Source organism: Neomonachus schauinslandi, chromosome 16 (assembly GCF_002201575.2).
Source record: "Neomonachus schauinslandi chromosome 16, ASM220157v2, whole genome shotgun sequence".
Classification (NCBI taxonomy): Eukaryota; Metazoa; Chordata; class Mammalia; order Carnivora; family Phocidae; genus Neomonachus; species Neomonachus schauinslandi.
In genome coordinates, this window is record NC_058418.1 from 703,168 (window position 1) to 721,735 (window position 18,568).

Below are 18,568 nucleotides of genomic sequence, written 5' to 3' on the forward strand. Positions count from 1 at the left end.
CTTTTCCTTTCCCTTTCCCTTCCTTTCCTTTGCCCTTTCCTTGCCCTTTTCTTTTTCTTCTTTCCTTTCTTTTAAGTAGGATCCATACCCAGTATGGAGTCCAACACAGTGCTTGAACTCATGACCCTGCAATCAAGACCTGATCTGTGATCAAGGGTCGGATGCTCAACTGACGGAGCCACCCAGGCGCACTTTTCCTGCATTATTTCTATCCTCCTGGTACCCTGTAGTTGCTCAGGAGGGCTTACAGGGAAGAGTCCTTTGGGTATCATAGTATGGACATGCTCTGGGCATGAACAGGTGAGCTCACAGGGGCCCTGTTTCTCATGAATGGCAGCTGGGAAAGGTGTGATATCAGGCCTGTGTTCAGATCATACTGGGCACCTTTGTTTGTTCAACCAGAGTTCGGTGTGATTGCCAATGGCCACACCCCGTTTCTGTCTTTCCTTCTTCACTGTTGACAATTTGTGGACTTCTGGGTTCTACTCCTTTTGTAATTACATGACTTGCAGTGCAGGAGTAATCGGTGCTTCTCAGGCCTCTACATCTCACCCATTTCTCTCACTGCTCTTTCTGTGTACTTTGGCATCCACACTTGCCCTGTTTGCCGTGAGATGTTGACATATACTTAAACTGACATTGAACAGCAGCAAATTTCTTGTGAGTGGATTTTCCCACAGCCTTCTACTCAGCCAAGAAACAGGCCAACATGAAGCTGTGGGCAGAGAACAAGTTGTAGAGCCTGCCTCTCTTCCTTCTGGCTACTGTGCTCTCCACCATACTTTGACCTTAGGGGCCCAGTAATGCACAGTGGCCACTCCTTCAATTGAATTTCATCTCCAGTGTCTGGAAAAGCATGCTATAAACTTGTGCCCAGGGAGGACAGATGATGTATGTGATGGGCTCACGCCCTCGCTATAGTCAACACAAATTTCACCAGCGCTTCTTTGCCTTCAGGTTGTTGCTGTGGAGCAGAGGATGAGGAGGCACCCTTTGCCCAGAGCACTTCTGTAGGCGTGTCACAGACCAGGACGCCCAAGGCAGCTCAGTCTTCCTGGAAGACCCACCCCTGTGAGATGTGTGGTCCAGTCTTGAGAGACATTTTCCACTTGGCTGCGCACCAGGGAAAAGAAAACAGCCAGAAACTGTTGAGGTGTGGGGCCTGTGGGAAACGATTTTATTTCAGTGTAAAGTTTCAGCAGCAGCAGGAGCAGCACATGGGTGCAGAACCCTTCAGAAGCCGTGTGGACAGGGCCTCTGCTGTGAAGAGCTGGGGATTCCATGGTTCAGGAAAGCCCTTTACCTGTGGAGAAGTTCAGAAGGACTTCCTGTCTGGCTCGGGGCATCTGCAGCAAGAGGCCACTCATACTGGGGAGAATCCAAAGGAAATCACCCAGTGCAGGGCAACTTTACAAAGCAGAAAAAGTCATGACACCTGGGGAGAATGCAAAAACGCCTTTAGTCCCAAACACACACATATTCAGGACCAGGGTGTCCACCTTGGAAGACAGTCCTTTGTGTGCAGTGAATGTGGGAGATCTTTTAGCACTCATACTACTCTCCATTATCACCACAGAGTTCACACTGGAGAAAGGCCTTATGAGTGCAGTGAATGTGGCAAGTCCTTTACCCGAAGACATAGACTCAATATGCACCTAAAGGTTCACTCAGGTGAAAGGCCTTATGAGTGTAGTGAATGTGGGAAATCTTTTATTTGTAGGTATGAACTCCAGTATCATCATAGAAGTCACTCTGGAGAAAAACCTTTTGAGTGCAGTGAATGTGGGAAATCTTTTACCTATCGCTCTGCCCTCAGTTATCATCAGAGATCCCACAGAGGAGAAAGGCCTTATGAATGCAGTGAGTGTGGAAAATCTTTTACTTCTAGCTCTGCACTCAGGTATCATCACAGAGGTCACACAGGAGAGAGGCCTTATGAGTGCAGTGAATGTGGGAAATCCTTTAGACAAAAACATTCCCTCTCAATACACCAGAAAATTCATAGTAGAGGAAACCCTTACAAATGCAACAAATGTGGGAAATCTTTTTCTTGTAGTTCCAGTTTCCATTATCATGAGAGAATTCACACAGGAGAAAGGCCTTACGAGTGCAGTGAGTGTGGGAAATCTTTTATAAGTAGTACTGCCCTCCATTATCATCACAGAGTTCACACTGGAGAAAGGCCTCATGAGTGCCGCGAATGTGGGAAATCTTTTAGCACTCATAGTGCTCTTCAGTATCATCGCAGAGTTCACACTGGAGAAAGGCCTCATGAATGCAGTGAATGTGGCAAGTCCTTTACCCGAAGAAATAGCCTCAATATGCACCTAAAGGTTCATTCAAGTGAAAGGTTTTATGAGTGTAATGAATGTGGGAAATCTTTTATTTGTAGGTATGAACTCCAGTATCATCATAGAGTTCATTCTGGAGAAAAACCTTTTGAGTGCAGTGAATGTGGGAAATCTTTTACCTCTCGCTCTGCCCTCAGTTATCATCAGAGATCCCACAGAGGAGAAAGGCCTTATGAATGCAGTGAGTGTGGGAAATCTTTTACTTCTAGCTCTGCACTCAGGTATCATTACAGAGGTCACACAGGAGAGAGGCCTTATGAGTGCAGTGAATGTGGGAAATCCTTTAGACAAAAACATTCACTCTCAATACACCAGAGAATTCATAATGGAGGAAGCCCTTACAAATGCAACCAGTGTGGGAAATCTTTTACTTTTAGTTCCAGCTTCCATTATCATCAGAGAATTCACACAGGAGAAAGGCCTTATGAATGCAGTGAGTGTGGGAAATCTTTTATAAGTAGTACTGCCCTCCATTATCATCACAGAGTTCACACTGGAGAAAGGCCTCATGAATGCAGTGAATGTGGGAAATCTTTTATCACTCGTACTGCTCTTTCTTATCATCACAGGGTTCACACTGGAGAACGACCTTATGAGTGCAGTGAATGTGGGAAATCTTTTAGGGGAAAATCTAACCTCTCTCAACATTGGAGAGTTCACACTAGAGAAAGGCATGGTTGTATAATGAATATGCAATTTCCTTATTCAGTGTAATGCCACTGGTGGAAACTTTTTTTTTTTTTTTTAAGATTTTAGATATTTATTTGACAGAGAGACACCGCAAGAGAGGGAACGCAAGAAGGGGGAGTGGGAGAGGGAGAAGCAGGCTTCCCGCTGAGCAGGGAGCCCGATGCAGGGCTCGATCCCAGGACCCCGGGATCATGACCTGAGCCGAAGGCAGACGCTTAACGACTGAGCCACCCAGGCGCCCCTGGTGGAAACTCTTTGAGGAGCCACTTGCCTGATTTGAATCTTTTACAGTGGGGAGATTCTTTATAATGTTGGAAGTATGTGTGGGTATGTTGCATTTCTAAATTGTCCAGAGATCTCTCTAGATTTATGTATCTGACAGTTCTGTGACCCTTTCACTTCTGCCAACACGGTGCGCATCAGTCCTCACCCCAGTGTACTCAGAGAAGCTGACCTCGGTTCCCATGAATTGGAGCAGATTAGCAGTAACCTGAGGTCTTAGGGGCAGCTTTGCCTCCTCCTTGAATACCTTCAGGGCATTGACCTGAATCAGTGATAACCCAGAGAACAACATGAATTTGGCTGGCAGCTTATAGAGAATGACTACCTTTTTCAGGAACATGTTGGTCTCGTGTGATACTTCTGATTAGTTTTGCCAGGTTCCAAGTCACAAACTGGAGAACTATCTGCTCCACGTTGATTTGGCTAAGATAATAATCAAGGCCTTACTGTTTAAGTCCTCTTTAACCTTGAATGTTCTACTTACTGTGAGGGGTAGTTTATAAAATGATTTGGGCTCAACAAGCATCAAAGGGTGAACTGTTTAAGAGTCTCAAATTATCTGTGCCTGAGGAGGGAGAGGATGGCAGGAAATAGCTTGCCAATTTTGTTTTGTTTTGTTTGTTTTGTTTTAAAGATTTTATTTATTTGACAGAGAGCTAGAGAGCACAGGTAGGCAGAGTGGCAGGCAGAGGGAGAGGGAGAAGCAGGCTCTCCGCTGAGCAGGGAGCGGATGCAGGGCTTGATCCCAGGACCCTGAGATCATGACCTGAGCGGAAGGCAGACGCTTAATGACTGAGCCACCCAGGCACCTCTGTTTTGTTTTTTTTTACAGAGTACAACAAAATTAGTCACTTTTATTTAAAAGAAACATTACAAATAAGTGCAAAATTAAATTTCATGATTAAATACACACCAAAGTAACATGCATACTTTACACTGAAATCCACATACAAAGTTAGTTGATTACATGACAGTGAGAGAGAACTGGCAGAACCAGGAGCTGCTGCTACAGACTTTCAATGTTTACCACCTGAAATCAAAACCATACAATTAGGCTTCTGTAAAGGGAATTTAAGAAAACAGAATACATACCTTTGGGAGTAATAACGACATAGAGCCCATAACCTGTTTTAGACACCGATGCTAGGAAATGTTGTCATGTGCCTTCCCTTCTCAGAATGCTAGTGAGAGTGGCTCTGAGCAACGACGGGGGCGCGGCGGGCTGAGGCTTCCCACTCCTGCCCCGATGTCCGGCCCGGCCGCTGCGGCGCCCAACCCTTCCCTCTACATCCTCTAAATTAAGTGACCGTCTCTGTGTTACTCTGCTCCCTACACACAACGGGGAAACTCAGGAGACCCGCGGGGCACATGAAGCGCTCTGCTCGCCGCGGGTGATGCCAACAGCTCCAACAGACAGATGGGGACGGCTGCGCCACAGGCCCGCCACAGGCCCGGGAGACCAGGACGCCAGCTCACAGGGAGACGCCCACCCTAGGCTCTCTGACGCGGCTCTTTGCGTCATGTTCAGAGGGGAGAAGGAATTCCTTTCTCCTTTTCTAAGGCAAGCTGCTGGTATTCTTGTTCTATTTAAAAATCTGGTGTAATGCAAGAACTCGCATTGACACATTTGTTCATTTCCCCATTGCAGACTCAGTAAAAATGATGGAATCTATTGCCAAAACAAATTTCTATTTGTCCATCTTTTTGTCAACCCAGTCCCTACATGTGTACGGAGCCCCCAGGTGCACGGGGGAGGCGCAGGTGGGAGGGCAGAAGCTAGCGTCAAAGCTGAACTAAAGGTCGCGGGCCAGCAGTCAGGCCCGGGCGGCTCAGAGCCACTGAGCGTCTACACTGCCTTGATGATGATTCGTCCTTTAATACTGGAAATGGGAAGCCCTGCTCAAGAAAACAGACAACCACAGAATGGCCTCAGGACCAAGGTCCCTGGGCAGTCCTCCAGCCGCTGACCCACGAGGCCCAAGGGCACCAGCACCCGTACCCCAGGAGTCTGATGGGCACACACAGTGCTTCGGGGGTGGCCGGCTGTGGGTGCTGGTTGCACTCCCAGTGGAGTCACAGCTTGTCATCGGTCATTTTTAGGAACTGTGCGTAGACGTCCCGGATGCACTCCCCCTTGGGGTTGAATAGGAATTTGTAGTAGCTGCCGTCTGCACAAATCGCAATGATGGCATTTGGCTCTGTTCCAAAGGCACAGATGCATGGAGAGCCTGAGGGAACCTGAAACTAGACTGTTTATTCCTTTTTGGATCTTCGGCAGCAAAATTGTGCACTGTGCCGTGGTCACTGGACACGCAGATGAGGGCAGCGTCCGGATTGAAGTTAATGCAATAAATATTGGCTGCTTGAGATCCTCTTCGTAGTTCCTGGATTAAATGCCCTGATGAAGTATCAAATATTCTTATTAAGGGTCCCTTTCTCAGATGCGGTTGCAATTCTTGTTCCCTGCAGGTTGAGAGCAATGCAGCTCAGGACGCCCTCGTGGGCTGGAATGTCCACAGGCGGCTTCTCGGTGCTGGCCAGGTCCAGGAGCTGCACGTGGCCCATGTGTATGCCCGGGAAGGCCAGGAGGGAGTTGTTACTGTTGGGGCACAGGACACAGAGGCCTTTAGGATTATAGCAGGTTTCAAAGACATGCAACTGATGGGGATTATGTGTGAACGTAAACACCTTAATCATTGAGTCCAAAACAACCACAATTCGATCTCGCCGCAGCTAGACTGCTTTGACTTCTGTAGAAAATTCTATTTCAGTAACAGTCTTCTTCAGGTCATCCCAGATCATCACTTCGTTGGGGGCGTATTTCGGCTTTTTCCCACCACCGACTAAAAAGCTAAATAGTTGCAGTGAAATAACATTTCAACATGGCCAACTCCTCCTTCCAGAAATTCTTGTTTCTCTTTTTCTTTTAGCGGATCAGTGTTATAGACTCGGAATCCGTTTTCCATCCCACAGGCAAAGCATCCGTGGTCCTGGTTGAAGCCGGCATAGAGCAGCCCGTTGCCATGGGGCTTACACTGCAGGAGGTTCAGCCGCCGCGAAGGTCCACTGCTCCTCAGTGCCGCATGCCCTCGGGGAGGCCGGGCGCTGGGGTCCTGTCTGTCCGGCGGAGGCCGCCGCGCCGGACTGTTTTGTTTTGTTTTTTAAGTAAACTGTATGTTTGACTTGGGGCTCAAACTCAAAACCCCGCAATCAAGAATCACAAGCTCTACTGAATAAGCCAGCCAGGCGTCCCAGTAGCCTGCCAGTTTGGACTAATTTGCATTGCTGCCTCACAGCCTCCTAGGAAAAACTGCGGGGCTTTCTGGTCTTCGTTTGAGGCCTGGATGACATGTGTTTTAGGAGCCTCAATGATGACCCCCAGGAGGGGGCAGGTGTGAGACTCTTGGTGCTTCTGAAAGCAACATGAATTTTTTCCCTTACTCAAAGGAGACATCACGGGATGTCAGCACTGCCGAGGGGGTATTTTCCCATGTCTACAAACAGCCATGTGCTCTGATGTCCACAATTCACTGGGCTAAGGTCACTGGTTTTAAGACCATAGGGGTCAAGGGAAACCGTAATTGGTACAGAAACACTGGCTTAATAGGCAGGGGAGGAGACTGCAGCCAACTATGGAATGTTCCTCTTCTAAAAATGCATCCAGACCAGTTTCTGTGACAGTGATTCTGCAGGATGAGTGTGTACGCAAATCGATGTAGCTGAAGTCATTGTCAGATAGAATAATTGAAAGATACTGGTGATTCCTTTAACCCCTCCGTGTTTCCCACCTCAAGATCATTACTGCACAGAGAGGAAAACAAGATATTAAGAGAGGTGAGGGGCGGAATCTATAGTTTGTTGATGTGGCGCTTAAGACCCAGGCAGTGTTCCTGTTAACTCCGGTGGAAACGTCCTTCATTGCTCCCTTTAGTTGGAGACACTGAGGCAAGACTGACGCTCAGAGGACATGGAACAAGGTGGTGCTGTCAGGATAGGGTTGCCAAACCTATTTTTATTTTGAGCCAATTTTTAAAACTTTATAAAAGTTTAATTTATAGATGCTAATAAATTGCATATATTTAAGAATGTAAAATTTGATAAGTTTTGACAGGGATATGAATCTCTGACACCATCATAATCCTGATAATGACCACAGATGTCATGGTATATATTACCTCCTGCCCTATTATAATCTCTCCTTACCCTGCCCACCTCTCCAGGTAACCATTGTACTTTGTTTTACAATGGAAACCATCACATTTTTAATTTATGTTTGGAATCAAACTGTTTACTCCTTTTTTTTATTTCCTTTGTGTTTCATAATTACTTTGACTTCTTCAGTGATGTTATACAAGTAGCTCACTTTTCTGTCTAGATAACACCCTTATGTTTGCATATGCCACTGTTACTTTATCTTTTTTATGGGCTTTTAGGTTATTTCTAGATTTTGCCTATTGAAAATAAAGCAGTCACGAACATTTGTCAGTACTTTTATATAGATGTATGCTGTTTTTATTTTTGTCAGTAACTTAATGTTAGGTACCTGAGTCACAGGGTAGATGAGTATTAACTTTTGAAAAAAACTGCTGTGCTGTGATCACAATGACTTTTTTGCTTTTGCATTCGCATCAGCAGTGGATGAAAAGTCCAGTTCTCCCACATCCCTGCCAATACTTGATATGGCCATTCTTTAATTTCAGCCCATGTAATAAGTGTGTAGTACAATCTCAGTGTAGTTTTAATTGCATTTCCTGAAAGATTCATGATTTTGAGCATTTTTTTTTTTTAAGATTTTATTTATTTGACAGAGACAGCAAGAAAGGGAACACAAGCAGGGAGAATGGGAGAGGGAGAAGCAGGCTTCCTGCGGAGCAGGGAGCCCTACGCGGGGCTCGATCCCGGGACCCTGGGATCATGACCTGAGTCTAAGGCAGACGCTTAACTAATGAGCCATCCAGGTGCCCCGATTTTGAGCATTTTAAAAATGTCTTATTTGCCAATTGCAAATCTTTTGTATTGCTTTTCCATCAACCTCATTTGCCACTTTCTTGTGTGTAAGTTACAGTGATTTTCCTTTTCATTTACAAATAAGACAATAAAACAACAAAGACATTTTAAAAGAAAACCACAGGCCCCGAATGGAGTCACTTTGCTACCACTGCATCACCAAACCCGGGCTTAAGAGCTAACCTGATTGTAGTTTTCACTTTCCGTCAGTCAGCCTGAAGCTTCCTGGTTACGGTGGTGATGTAATCCTCCTAATAAATCCCTGTTGTCCCCCAAAAGGAGGTGACTTTGCCCAAATAATCCATTTTTGTTTTCACAATGTCCTTGTCCTGCTTGTCCTGCCTTTAAAACCTTTCTGCCCCTTTGAGACCCTTTCTGTTAGATGGGATGCTGTGGAGATAATCTGATGTTCAAATTTACTCAGTTGAGTATTGTTTTTTATTTTATTTATTTATTTAATTTAAATTCACTTAGCCAACATACATCACATCATTAGTTTTAGATGTAGTGTTCAAGACTCTTGTTTTTTTAGTAGACATATGTTGGAGTTGTCCTGGATTTTATATTGGTTGATCATTTTTCTATATGGAGTAATTGTTTCTAAATACTGGAAGGCTCTTTATTATTTTTCCTCAGATTTTTTTGTGTCCTGCACATGTCATGACCCAAAACACCATACATGTTTAAATTTAGGGTGCATTCTTACCATCATGTCCGGACTTTAAGTGCAGAATTCAGAAATACAAAAATCCAGCCCCACTTTATAGTATTAGGCTATTTACAAACTAAATTCTCCCATTATGAGAGCGGGATATGCTCAGAGAAGGCGCTGAAAAACTACTTGGGTGTTAGGTGGAAAACTAAACCGTGGCGTGTGCAGGAGACTTTACAAGGCCAGGCAGACAGCTGTGGGGGCTGTGAGCTGGCTGGAGGTCTGCAGGAGCCTCACAGGCAGGGGACCTTAATCCTGACAGGCCAGAGGGGAGGGACGTCCCTGAACACCCTGACTGGGGACTGAAAATCTGGCTGGTCTCACGTTAGTAGTGACAAGGTTGTGTACACCCACTCAGGTCCGAGTCGCCTCCTCCGTCCGATTCCACCCAGTACACTGGGAGAAATTCTCACTATGGAACGCCAGCCTCCAAGTGATTTAATTTCTAATCTTTCTGTAATAGTTGACTGCTGGTCCCCAAACAGTCGACATTCCGTGCCTCTCACCACTGTTCTGGGATGTCTTACCGGACCGCTATCTCCGGAGAAGCCAGCGGAGCGGGGTACGGGGCGGGGGCGCGGGCGCTGGGCCGCTTCCGTCCTCACCCTGGCCAAGAAGGACAGGGGGCTAGGTGGGGCGGGGCCTCTCCCGGAAGAGAGGGATTTCCGCCCCTGGGCGGGGCCTCACCCAGAACTTCCGGGTCAGTGCTGGCCTCCCTCTCCGCCCGAAAAACGAGTCCAGGCCCTTTAAAGGCCTCCACCAGAAGGAAGAGGGTCCCTAGGTCAGGCGTGTGGGAACTTGCGGACGTTTTTCCCACCCTCGGGACACACGCGGGATCATGGTCTCATCTCGGAGATTATGCCAGGAAGGGGCCTGCAGGGCGGCCTGGTGCCGGGTGGGAAGGCAGGGGTGGTGCAGAGACAGAGGAGACACCTGGAAGTTGTTGAGTACATCGGCAGGGAGCCCGATGTGGGGCTCGATCCCAGGACCCTGGGATCACGACCCGAGCCGAAGGCAGACGCTCAACGACCGAGCCACCCAGGGGCCCCACACTTTAGGGTTTAAAGAGGGAAAACGTGGGGGCGCCTGGGTGGCTCGGTCGTTAAGCATCTGCCTTCGGCTCAGGTCATGATCCCAGGGTCTTGGGATCGAGCCCCGCATCGGGCTCCTTGCTCTGCGGGAAGCCTGCTTCTCCCTCTCCCACTCCCTCTGCTTGTGTTCCCTCTCTAGCTGTGTCTCTGTCAAGAAAATAGAATCTTAAAAAAAAAAAAAAAGGAAAATGTGGGGCCAAGGTGGATGGGTACATGCAGGTAGGCAGTGAAAGTCAAATAGATCATTGTCCTGGAGTCCGTCATGGGTCGGGACTTGCTGGCTCAGGGCAATCCTTAGTACTTGAGGGGCTAGTCTTGGTTCCCGTCGGTTCCCGTCAGGGGACGCTTTGCCATCGGGATCTTCCATCTGAGTCAAGAGACAAGATGAACCTGACTAGAAAGTTTGACGTCAAAATGGGGCCAGCCGAGGTCTTCTTTCAATAGTAAGAAAAACTGTATGGGTGAAGCCACCTCGGGCTCTCCAGCCAACCTAGTAATCTTGAAGGTTTAACAAGCACCCTTAGCCTACATGATCGATTCACCTTTCTGTTTTATCTATAGATCATGCATTCTCTCCTAGAAAACTGAGCACTTCTGAATGCCACAAAGCAAAACAGAGCCTCTTGCACAACCCCAGGGCACTAAGGAACCAGACCCCTTGCACAACGTCCCAGCACTGTGATAACGTCTATAGCTAGCACCATCGAGTGTGCATGTCGTCAAGAAATGTTATGGTTCACTGTCCTAACCTTAAAAACCGGTGGGCAAGGCAGAAACCTTGGAGTTGGCATTTGTAATAGAGCCCAACTTCTCCCTAGGTGGCCAGCCTCCTAAATAAAGATTATGTTCCTTTCCAATCACCACTTGTCTCTTCAGTATTGACTTTTGAAGTGCTAGGCAGCCAAAACTGGGTTTTGGAAACATAGGGAGATATTTGAACACAGAGACACACACAGAGTGATCCATTCATGTGAAAAAGCAATTCTAAAAGGATACCATACTGCAAACATTGTTTTTCTGTACCAGGTAGAGTGGCTAGAAGCTTTTCACTTTCAACGTTCATAAAGGAGTAGTAATCCATTAATAACAGAAAATCAGACATTCTAGACATTACTTTTTTAATTAAGAGAATAAACGTGTGCTAATAAATTTTGCAGCATCTTTTCTGAAGTCCTGCAGCAATAGAGGAGATTAAATGACAAGAATAAGCGCCCTGTCGGGGTGCCTGGGTGGCTCAGTCGTTAAGCGCCTGCCTTCGGCTCGGGTCATGATCCCAGGGTCCTGGGATCGAGCCCCGCATCGGGCTCCCTGCTCGGCGGGAAGCCTGCTTTTCCCTCTCGCACTCCCCCTGCTTGTGTTCCCTCTCTCACTGTGTCTCTCTGTCAAATAAATAAATAAAAGCTTTAAAAAAAAAAAAAAAGAATAAGTGCCCTGTCTTCAGGAACCGCAACTAGCGGATGGAATATTTTACTCTGCATCTATTTTACCCACTTTTTAAAAAACTAATTCTTGGGCTACCACCAAAGTGTCTGAGTCAAGAGGTCTCGGTTGTGGGCTGAGAATGAGCATTTCCAATGAGTTGACGTGAAGCTGATGGAGAGGGTCAGTGCAGAGATGAAACTGTGAAAACAGGTTATTTAGGGAAGGCCAGGCTGCCTCCCTCCAGGCTCCAGGACAGGAGGCTGTAGATGTACAGACTGTGATGAGCTACAGAGCGAAGGGTTCTCATGCACAACTGCTGAGTGCTTCTGCAGTGAGCCAAGCAGGCCAAAGGCTTAAAGTGCTGGAGTCCCAGGGTCTCCACTCCAGAAGAGTCCACAGGAAGCCACCTAGGCACCTGCTTCTTTCGTGTGGAACTGCAAATCAACAAAGAGGCCACTAGGTGTGGGTGGCTACAATGTCCTACCACCTAGATAGGCAAACTGAAACCTAACCTGGAGCAAAATCTTCTAAATGCCTCAACCTAAAAACACCGAATCACACAAAGCTGTCTACGTTGGTCTCCACGCTGGGCATGGAGCCTACTTAAAACACACACACACACAAGTCAACTAGTTTTCCAAATAAGACACTGCCTTAACTAATAGCCAATCACATAACTTATTGCTTTGCTTCCCTTTTTTGGTCTACAAAAGCCTTTACCTAATTTGGTTTGTTGCTGTCTGAATGGATTTGATGTTTGTACAAATAAGCTCTTTGAAATTTTCATGTAGCTCACTTCATCTTTTTTTTTTTTTTTTTAAAGATTTTATTTATTTATTTGAGAGAGAGAATGAGATAGAGAGCATGAGAGGGGGGAGGGTCAGAGAGAGAGGCAGACTCCCTGCCGAGCAGGGAGCCCGATGTGGGACTCGATCCCAGGACTCCAGGATCATGACCCGAGCCGAAGGCAGTCGCTTAACCAACTGAGCCACCCAGGCGCCCGCTCACTTCATCTTTTAAGAGAGCTAATGAAAATAAAAACCCACAGGACTCATCCTTGCTCAGTGGTGCTCTTATTAATGAGGGCTTCCTTTCTGGCCAGTGGATTATTACACCTGGACCCCTCTTCTCACAAAATCACCTCTCCTTGTTTCCATTTTACCTACCTCATTCTAACATAGAATATAACTTAGTAATTCTGCTTTCCTGTTTCCTGTGTTTTCCTTGACCATAATACAAGGCATTTGAAGGCAGGGCTGCTTGTCTTGTGCCTGAGTTTCTCCCATGCATCTACCAAAGTTCCTGAGAAACCAGTATGTGCTCAATGCACATTTGTTAGGAGAGTGAATAAACATTACATTTCTTTTTTTTAAAGATTTTATTTATTTGAGAGAGAGAGAGGGAGAGAGCACAAGCAATGGGAGGGGCAGATGGAGAGGGAGAAGCAGATTGCCCACTGAGCAGGGAACCTGACAGACACAGGGCTTGGTTCCAGGACCCCAGGATCATGACCTGAGCCAAAAGCAGACACTTAACTGACTGAGCCACCAGGCACCCCTAAACATGACATTTCAATTTCCTTCTCATTTTAACTACTTTGGGTATCGTAAATTTCCTCAAGTCTCTCTCCAAAGTGGTGTGAAAATTAGTAAAGGAAACCACATTTAAAATGGAGCTCTAATGGGGTGCCTGGATGGCACAGTCCTTTAAGCATTTGACTCTTGATTTTGGCTCAGGTCATAAACTCAGGGTCATGAGATCTAGCCGCACATCAGGCTCCACCCTCAGCGGGGAGTCCATTTGAGAGTCTCTCCCTCTAACCCTCCCCCACTCCTCTCTCTCATGCGCAAATAAATAAAATCTATTAAAAAAATAAAATGGAGCATTCACACGGGGAGGAATGGAAAATCAGCAGGAAAAAAAGAATATTACTTTTATCTTGACAAGGAAGGACACTTTCCCAGTAGGAATTTAATCTCCTGCTTTGAACAAAAAAGGATGATCTCTCCTTACCCCAGCAACCACACACTAACCAGGGACAGGCAGCCAATGAAACACTGTCACAACTAAAACCTCTTTTTCTTCAATAAACTTTTATTGAGAGCAAACCTCCCCACTCTCCTCTTAAACCGTAATAAAAGCTGACTTTCCTTCTCTCTTCAGACTTGCTTGTGGTCTGCCCTGCTGTGGTTATCCCCGGTTGCAATTCTGTTTTTCCTGAATAAACTCAGTTTGCTAGTAAAATAACTGGCTATTTACTTTTAAGGATGACAGTAGCATTCCTCAATGTTTTCAAGAATGAAAAAGTCACATTTGGAGATAAAGGCCTCACGATGACCAACCACATTGGTCTAGCACAGTCAAGTGCTCCGTTTGATTCTATCCTTTCTCACTTCTTTTTTTTTTTTTTTAAAGATTTTATTTATTTATCTGAGACAGAGAGAATGAGAGAGACAGAGAGCACATGAGAGGGGGGAGGGTCAGAGGGAGAAGCAGGCTCCCTGCCGAGCAGGGAGCCCGATGCAGGACTCGATCCAGGGACTCCAGGATCATGACCTGAGCCGAAGGCAGTCGCTTAACCAACTGAGCCACCCAGGCGCCCCTCAGATAACCCTTTATTTCAGGGCTCAGATTCTCCCCTTGCACACTTGCTCCAACTGAAAATGGCAACGTGTTTGGTACCAAAAATAGCATCGGTTAAGTTGCTCTATGTTTGGGATGATGTCAGATTCCTAAAAGGAATTGAGTACATAGAAGTACATGGATAAAAGTGTTCCTTGATAGGGACGCCTGGGTGTCTCAGTTGGTTAAGTGTACGCCTTCAGCTCAGGTCATGATCCCCGGGTCCAGGATCGAGTCCCTCATTGGGCTCTTTGCTCAGCGGGGGCCTACTTCTCCCTCTGCCTGCCGCTTACCCTGGTTGTGTGCACTCTCTCTCTGACAAATAAATAAAATCTTAAAAAAAAAAAAAAGGTCCTCGATAGATGTTACATAATCACTATACAGGCAAGAGAGGTTTAATGTGGAACCAGAGCCTGACCGCGTCATTGACCACTTCATTCGGGGTGGCCTACCATCCCTGTCCTTCAATGTCACAGACCTGTCATGGGTGTGCAAGAGGAAACCACGGGCCCAAATGGAGTCACTTCCGCTAGGCCTTGTCACCAAACCAGGGCATAATACCGAAGCTCACTGCACTTTCAACTTCCCCCAGAAATTTAGTTTCCAAGCTCAGTCAGGGATTTTCTTGTCAGTACCAAAAAGGTAATCTACATGGATAGGCCCACTCCATTCCCCAAAGAAACATGATGGAGTCTCCTAATAAGACTCTTTTGTCCTCACAATAAGGTGACCTCATGTGACATAATCCCTTTATCTGTTAATGATGTTTTTGTCCTACCTTTAAAAACCTTTCCCTTTACCTGCGCCTGGGTGGCTCAGTCCTTAAGCATCTGCCTTCGGATCAGGTCAGGGTCCCAGGGTCCTGGGATGGAGCCCAGAATCAGGCTCCCTGCTCTGCAGGAAGCCTGCTTCTTCCCCTGCCTACCGCTTCCCCTGCTTGTGTTCCCTCTCTCCCTGTGTTTCTCTCCGTCAAATAAAAATCTTAAAAAAACAAAAACAACTTTCCCTTTCCATAGCGCTTTGGAGCTGCCATCTACTTGTTAGATGCGGTGCTGCCCAATCCACGAATCCATGAATAAAGCCAACAGACCTTTACAATGTACTGGGCTGAATTTTTGTTGTTAACAGGGACTTTTTTGTGTTCTTCCTAACCAAGTCCAAAACTGACGGTAATGTCTCAGGGTGCAAGCATTTGATGAGCAACAACATCTTTCTAGCTATGCACAGACTCATTCTTTTTATAATTTTTTTTTTATTTGAGAGAGAGAGAATGAGAGACAGGGAGCATGAGAGGGAGGAGGGTCAGAGGGAGAAGCAGACTCCCCGCTGAGCAGGGGATGCGGGACTCGATCCTGGGACTCCAGGATCATGCCCTGAGCCGAAGGCAGTCGCTTAAAAACTGAGCCACTCAGGCGCCCCAGACTCATTTCTTTTTGAAGTGCTGCCCGAAATGATATGTTATTTAAATCAGTAAAAGGATCTGGGAACATCTAAAATAATAGTTTTCTCCTTTGGAAACTGACCGTCATAGAGTCTGAAAGTAAGGCTCTTCTCTGCCTTTAACGAGGAGCAAATCCCGCCCCCCCCGCGAGGAGCAGCACTTTCCAGCGGCCCTCAGGGCCACGTGACCATAGCGGGGCAACTCCAGGGTGGGGGACGCCCTACCGGAGACCGCCAGAGCTCCGGGAGCCACCCCACCCGGAAGAGCCCGGCCCCGAGGACGCAGCGAGGAGCCAATGAGGGGACAGCACACGGCGTTTCTAGGCGAGCGCATCCCCGGGGGCGGGACTTCCGGTCTCATCCCCCAGTAGGTCTCTTTGCCTCAGGTCGGGTCTGTTTATCCCGTAAGCTGCCGGAGCGCGCGTCAGGATCCGCTGACTGATCGTGAAGACGCGAGGGGAGGCGCTGTCCTCGCCGCACACAGTCGAGTCCGGGTGTCCGCCCCGCTCCGGCCTCGCTCAGCCCACCGAGTCCGATGGCGGCGGCCGCGCGCAGGGACCCGGCTCAGGTGAGCGCTCGTCCCCCCACCCAGACCCCGAAGGCCCAGGCCCCGGTGTCCGGGACAGGGAGGCGGCGGCGGGCGGGGGCCCCGTGCGGGAGCGGGCTCCGGGCCGAGGGCGGCCGGGGCCGAGGCTGGAGGGGGCCGCGCCAGCAGCGGGGAACAGCACCTCGCCGTTCTTGCTGTCAGGAGCAAAGTGCAGCGCGGCCATGAGGCCTGTCCCCTCGCTGCCCGAGAAGTCCGTCTCTCCTGGCGGGAATGAGGCGGGCGAAGCCGGGTGTGAATAGGCGTTCTCTGGCCGCCAGAGAAGAGAGCCCGCCGCGGGGGTAAGCGAGGAGGCCGGGCGCCCGGGAGGAGGCAATGGCAGTAGTCGGTGGTACTGTCCACGGACTGCTGCTCGGCCCGCCTTGGGTGTTGGAGAGCTGGTGGACTCCTGGTGTGTATTCTGAGAAGGGCTACGGCAAAGTGTGGGTGTCGCAGGTGAGAAGAGAAAGGGGGAGTGAGGGAGAACCGCGGGGCTTTTGGTCCGTGAGCCTCAAAGATGGAATAAGAACGGACGGTTATTTCACCCGCACGAATGGGTTTCTGTGGAGGCGGAAGAGAAGTGCAATTTGGGACGAAGAAGCTGAGTCAAAGCAGTAGGTCGGTGTGGAGAACCAGAGAGGGGTAGTCTTTTTTCAGGGGAAAGGGGTGAAGTTGGGAAGGCCGTTGTAAACTACAGGTACACTGGAGTGAAAGTGGGAGTTGTGGCTTCTCATTGGCTGAGCTGTTGGGTGGGGCGCTCAGGACAGACTGTCTTTGGGTCTGTGCTTGTGAAGAAGTATCCCCATATAAGGTCAAGTCAGTCTCTGTCGGTTGAGTCTGCAGTTGATCACTGTGGCAGTGCCTGAGAGCTCCCTGTGCCTCAACCTCCCGACTCCATTTTCGTGAGGTTTCCCAAAACTGATTTTCACAGGTCCTAGCAGCTGAAGGGACGGAAGCGCCCATTAACTGGATTGAAGGTAGCACTGGGTTGATTTTCCTGGGGGATGTCCTACATTGTTTTGAAATTGTTCACAGTCTCAGATGTGTCCGAGAAGAGTGAGTCATGGAATCAACTAGGGAGCTGGCCAGCAACGTTTGGGAAACTGGGGGAAGGTTTCAGGATGGAGGGTTTGAAAAGTGATGGCTGCTGTGTGGACGAGGGTGGAGATCTGGATCACAATTAGGAAGGGAATGCAGAGTGTAGCGGCAAAGCCCCTAGTAGGTCAAGTATCCTACTAAGAGGTGCTGAAGAGTGGTTCTCTTGCGTGGCACGTGGTTGTGGTTGATGGGCGTTGTCAACATGAGTGAAGGAGAGAGAAAGATCTGGCAGATGATGGCCAAGGTTCCTTGGGATGATTGGAAGAGATGGCCGAGGACATCCTAGATGGAGACAAGATGACAGTGAGGCTGGGGCTGCTCTCTGTTCCGTGTTCTAGGGCTTCACCAGAGTCTTGTGGTCAGCTTTTATGGTGTCTGGGGTGTTTCAGAGTCTTCTGCTAGAAAATGTCTGGGGCAAATGTCATTTGTGGTTCGCTGTGCCTGGCAAGGAGACCCTTAGGGCTGGGGTTTTCACAAAGGTTCAGTAGAGGATGGTTGGTTCCCGATGGTGGAGGGACAGAATGGGCAGCAGAGAAGTAGAAGAGGGTCTGTGAGTATCCGAAGTTGACAGTGGTCGTGAGTGTCTGTTATTGAAGGGAAGATTATAGGCAGGTGAGGAGGGCTTCTCAGCAGCATTTGGGGCTTTCCCTCAGTTTGGATCCCTGAGAGTCCTGGGGTGGGACTGGAACCTGTTTGAGTTTGTCAAACATCCTTTGGATGTCATGTGACAAGCACAAGTGTGAGTCAAGGGAGGATCCTTTGGTGTGGGGCCTGAAGACGTGAGAGTGGTACAGTCTACAGAATCCTGTACACATGGAGGGGAAGTGTGAACTAAAGGCCTCAGCGCCCTGGTATTGAAGACTTCCTGGTAGAGCAGGGCCTATAATTGGCTGTCTTGAGGGCACAGCATGGGAGACTCCATGGGAATATCGTGGCAGAGGGATGGGACCTTGCAGGCTAAAACCAGGTCTTAGAGTGCATCCATGTGTCCCCCTGCCTGTTACTGCTGAGAACTGAACACAGTGATTGATGGGAAGGTGAGAGGAGAGCAGCATTAGAGGCACCAGGACCTGGTATTTATTCTGAGGTGGGGAGACTGGGGTAGATGTGTGGGGTGTTGGATTATGAGTTCTCAGAGAGAGAACGTTCATGGTTTCATTTGTCCTTTTCATGAAAGGGTGGTGTGACCTTTGAGGACATTGCCGTGTACTTCTCCTGGAAGGAGTGGAGGCTTCTTGATGAGGCTCAGAGACGGCTCTACCACCATGTG

At 48.1% G+C, this 18,568-nt stretch overlaps 1 protein-coding gene and 1 pseudogene across 1 annotated transcript; one reads left to right on the top strand and one right to left on the bottom strand.

Annotated features, from left to right (window-relative positions):
• Window positions 1-972: 972 nt before the first annotated feature.
• LOC110578307 (zinc finger protein 418-like) lies at window positions 973-3,135 on the top strand. The gene is made up of 2 exons (XM_044922242.1): window positions 973-2,236; window positions 2,393-3,135. Exons 1-2 carry the CDS (start codon window positions 1,077-1,079, stop codon window positions 3,063-3,065), a joined length of 1,833 nt encoding a protein of 610 aa, XP_044778177.1. The 5' UTR covers window positions 973-1,076; the 3' UTR covers window positions 3,066-3,135.
• Window positions 3,136-5,396: 2,261 nt separating this feature from the next.
• On the bottom strand, window positions 5,397-9,042 carry LOC110581942 (annotated as a pseudogene).
• Window positions 9,043-18,568: the final 9,526 nt, after the last annotated feature.

What these genes read in the sequence shown, in the direction of transcription:
- LOC110578307 (XM_044922242.1), top strand. Translation starts at nt 1,077, where the DNA reads ATGTGTGGTCCAGTCTTGAGAGACATTTTCCACTTGGCTGCGCACCAG. An exon ending in AGCACTCATAGTGCTCTTCA is followed by an intron (nt 2,237 to 2,392) that starts GTATCATCGCAG and finishes TTTTATTTGTAG; the next exon opens with GTATGAACTCCAGTATCATC.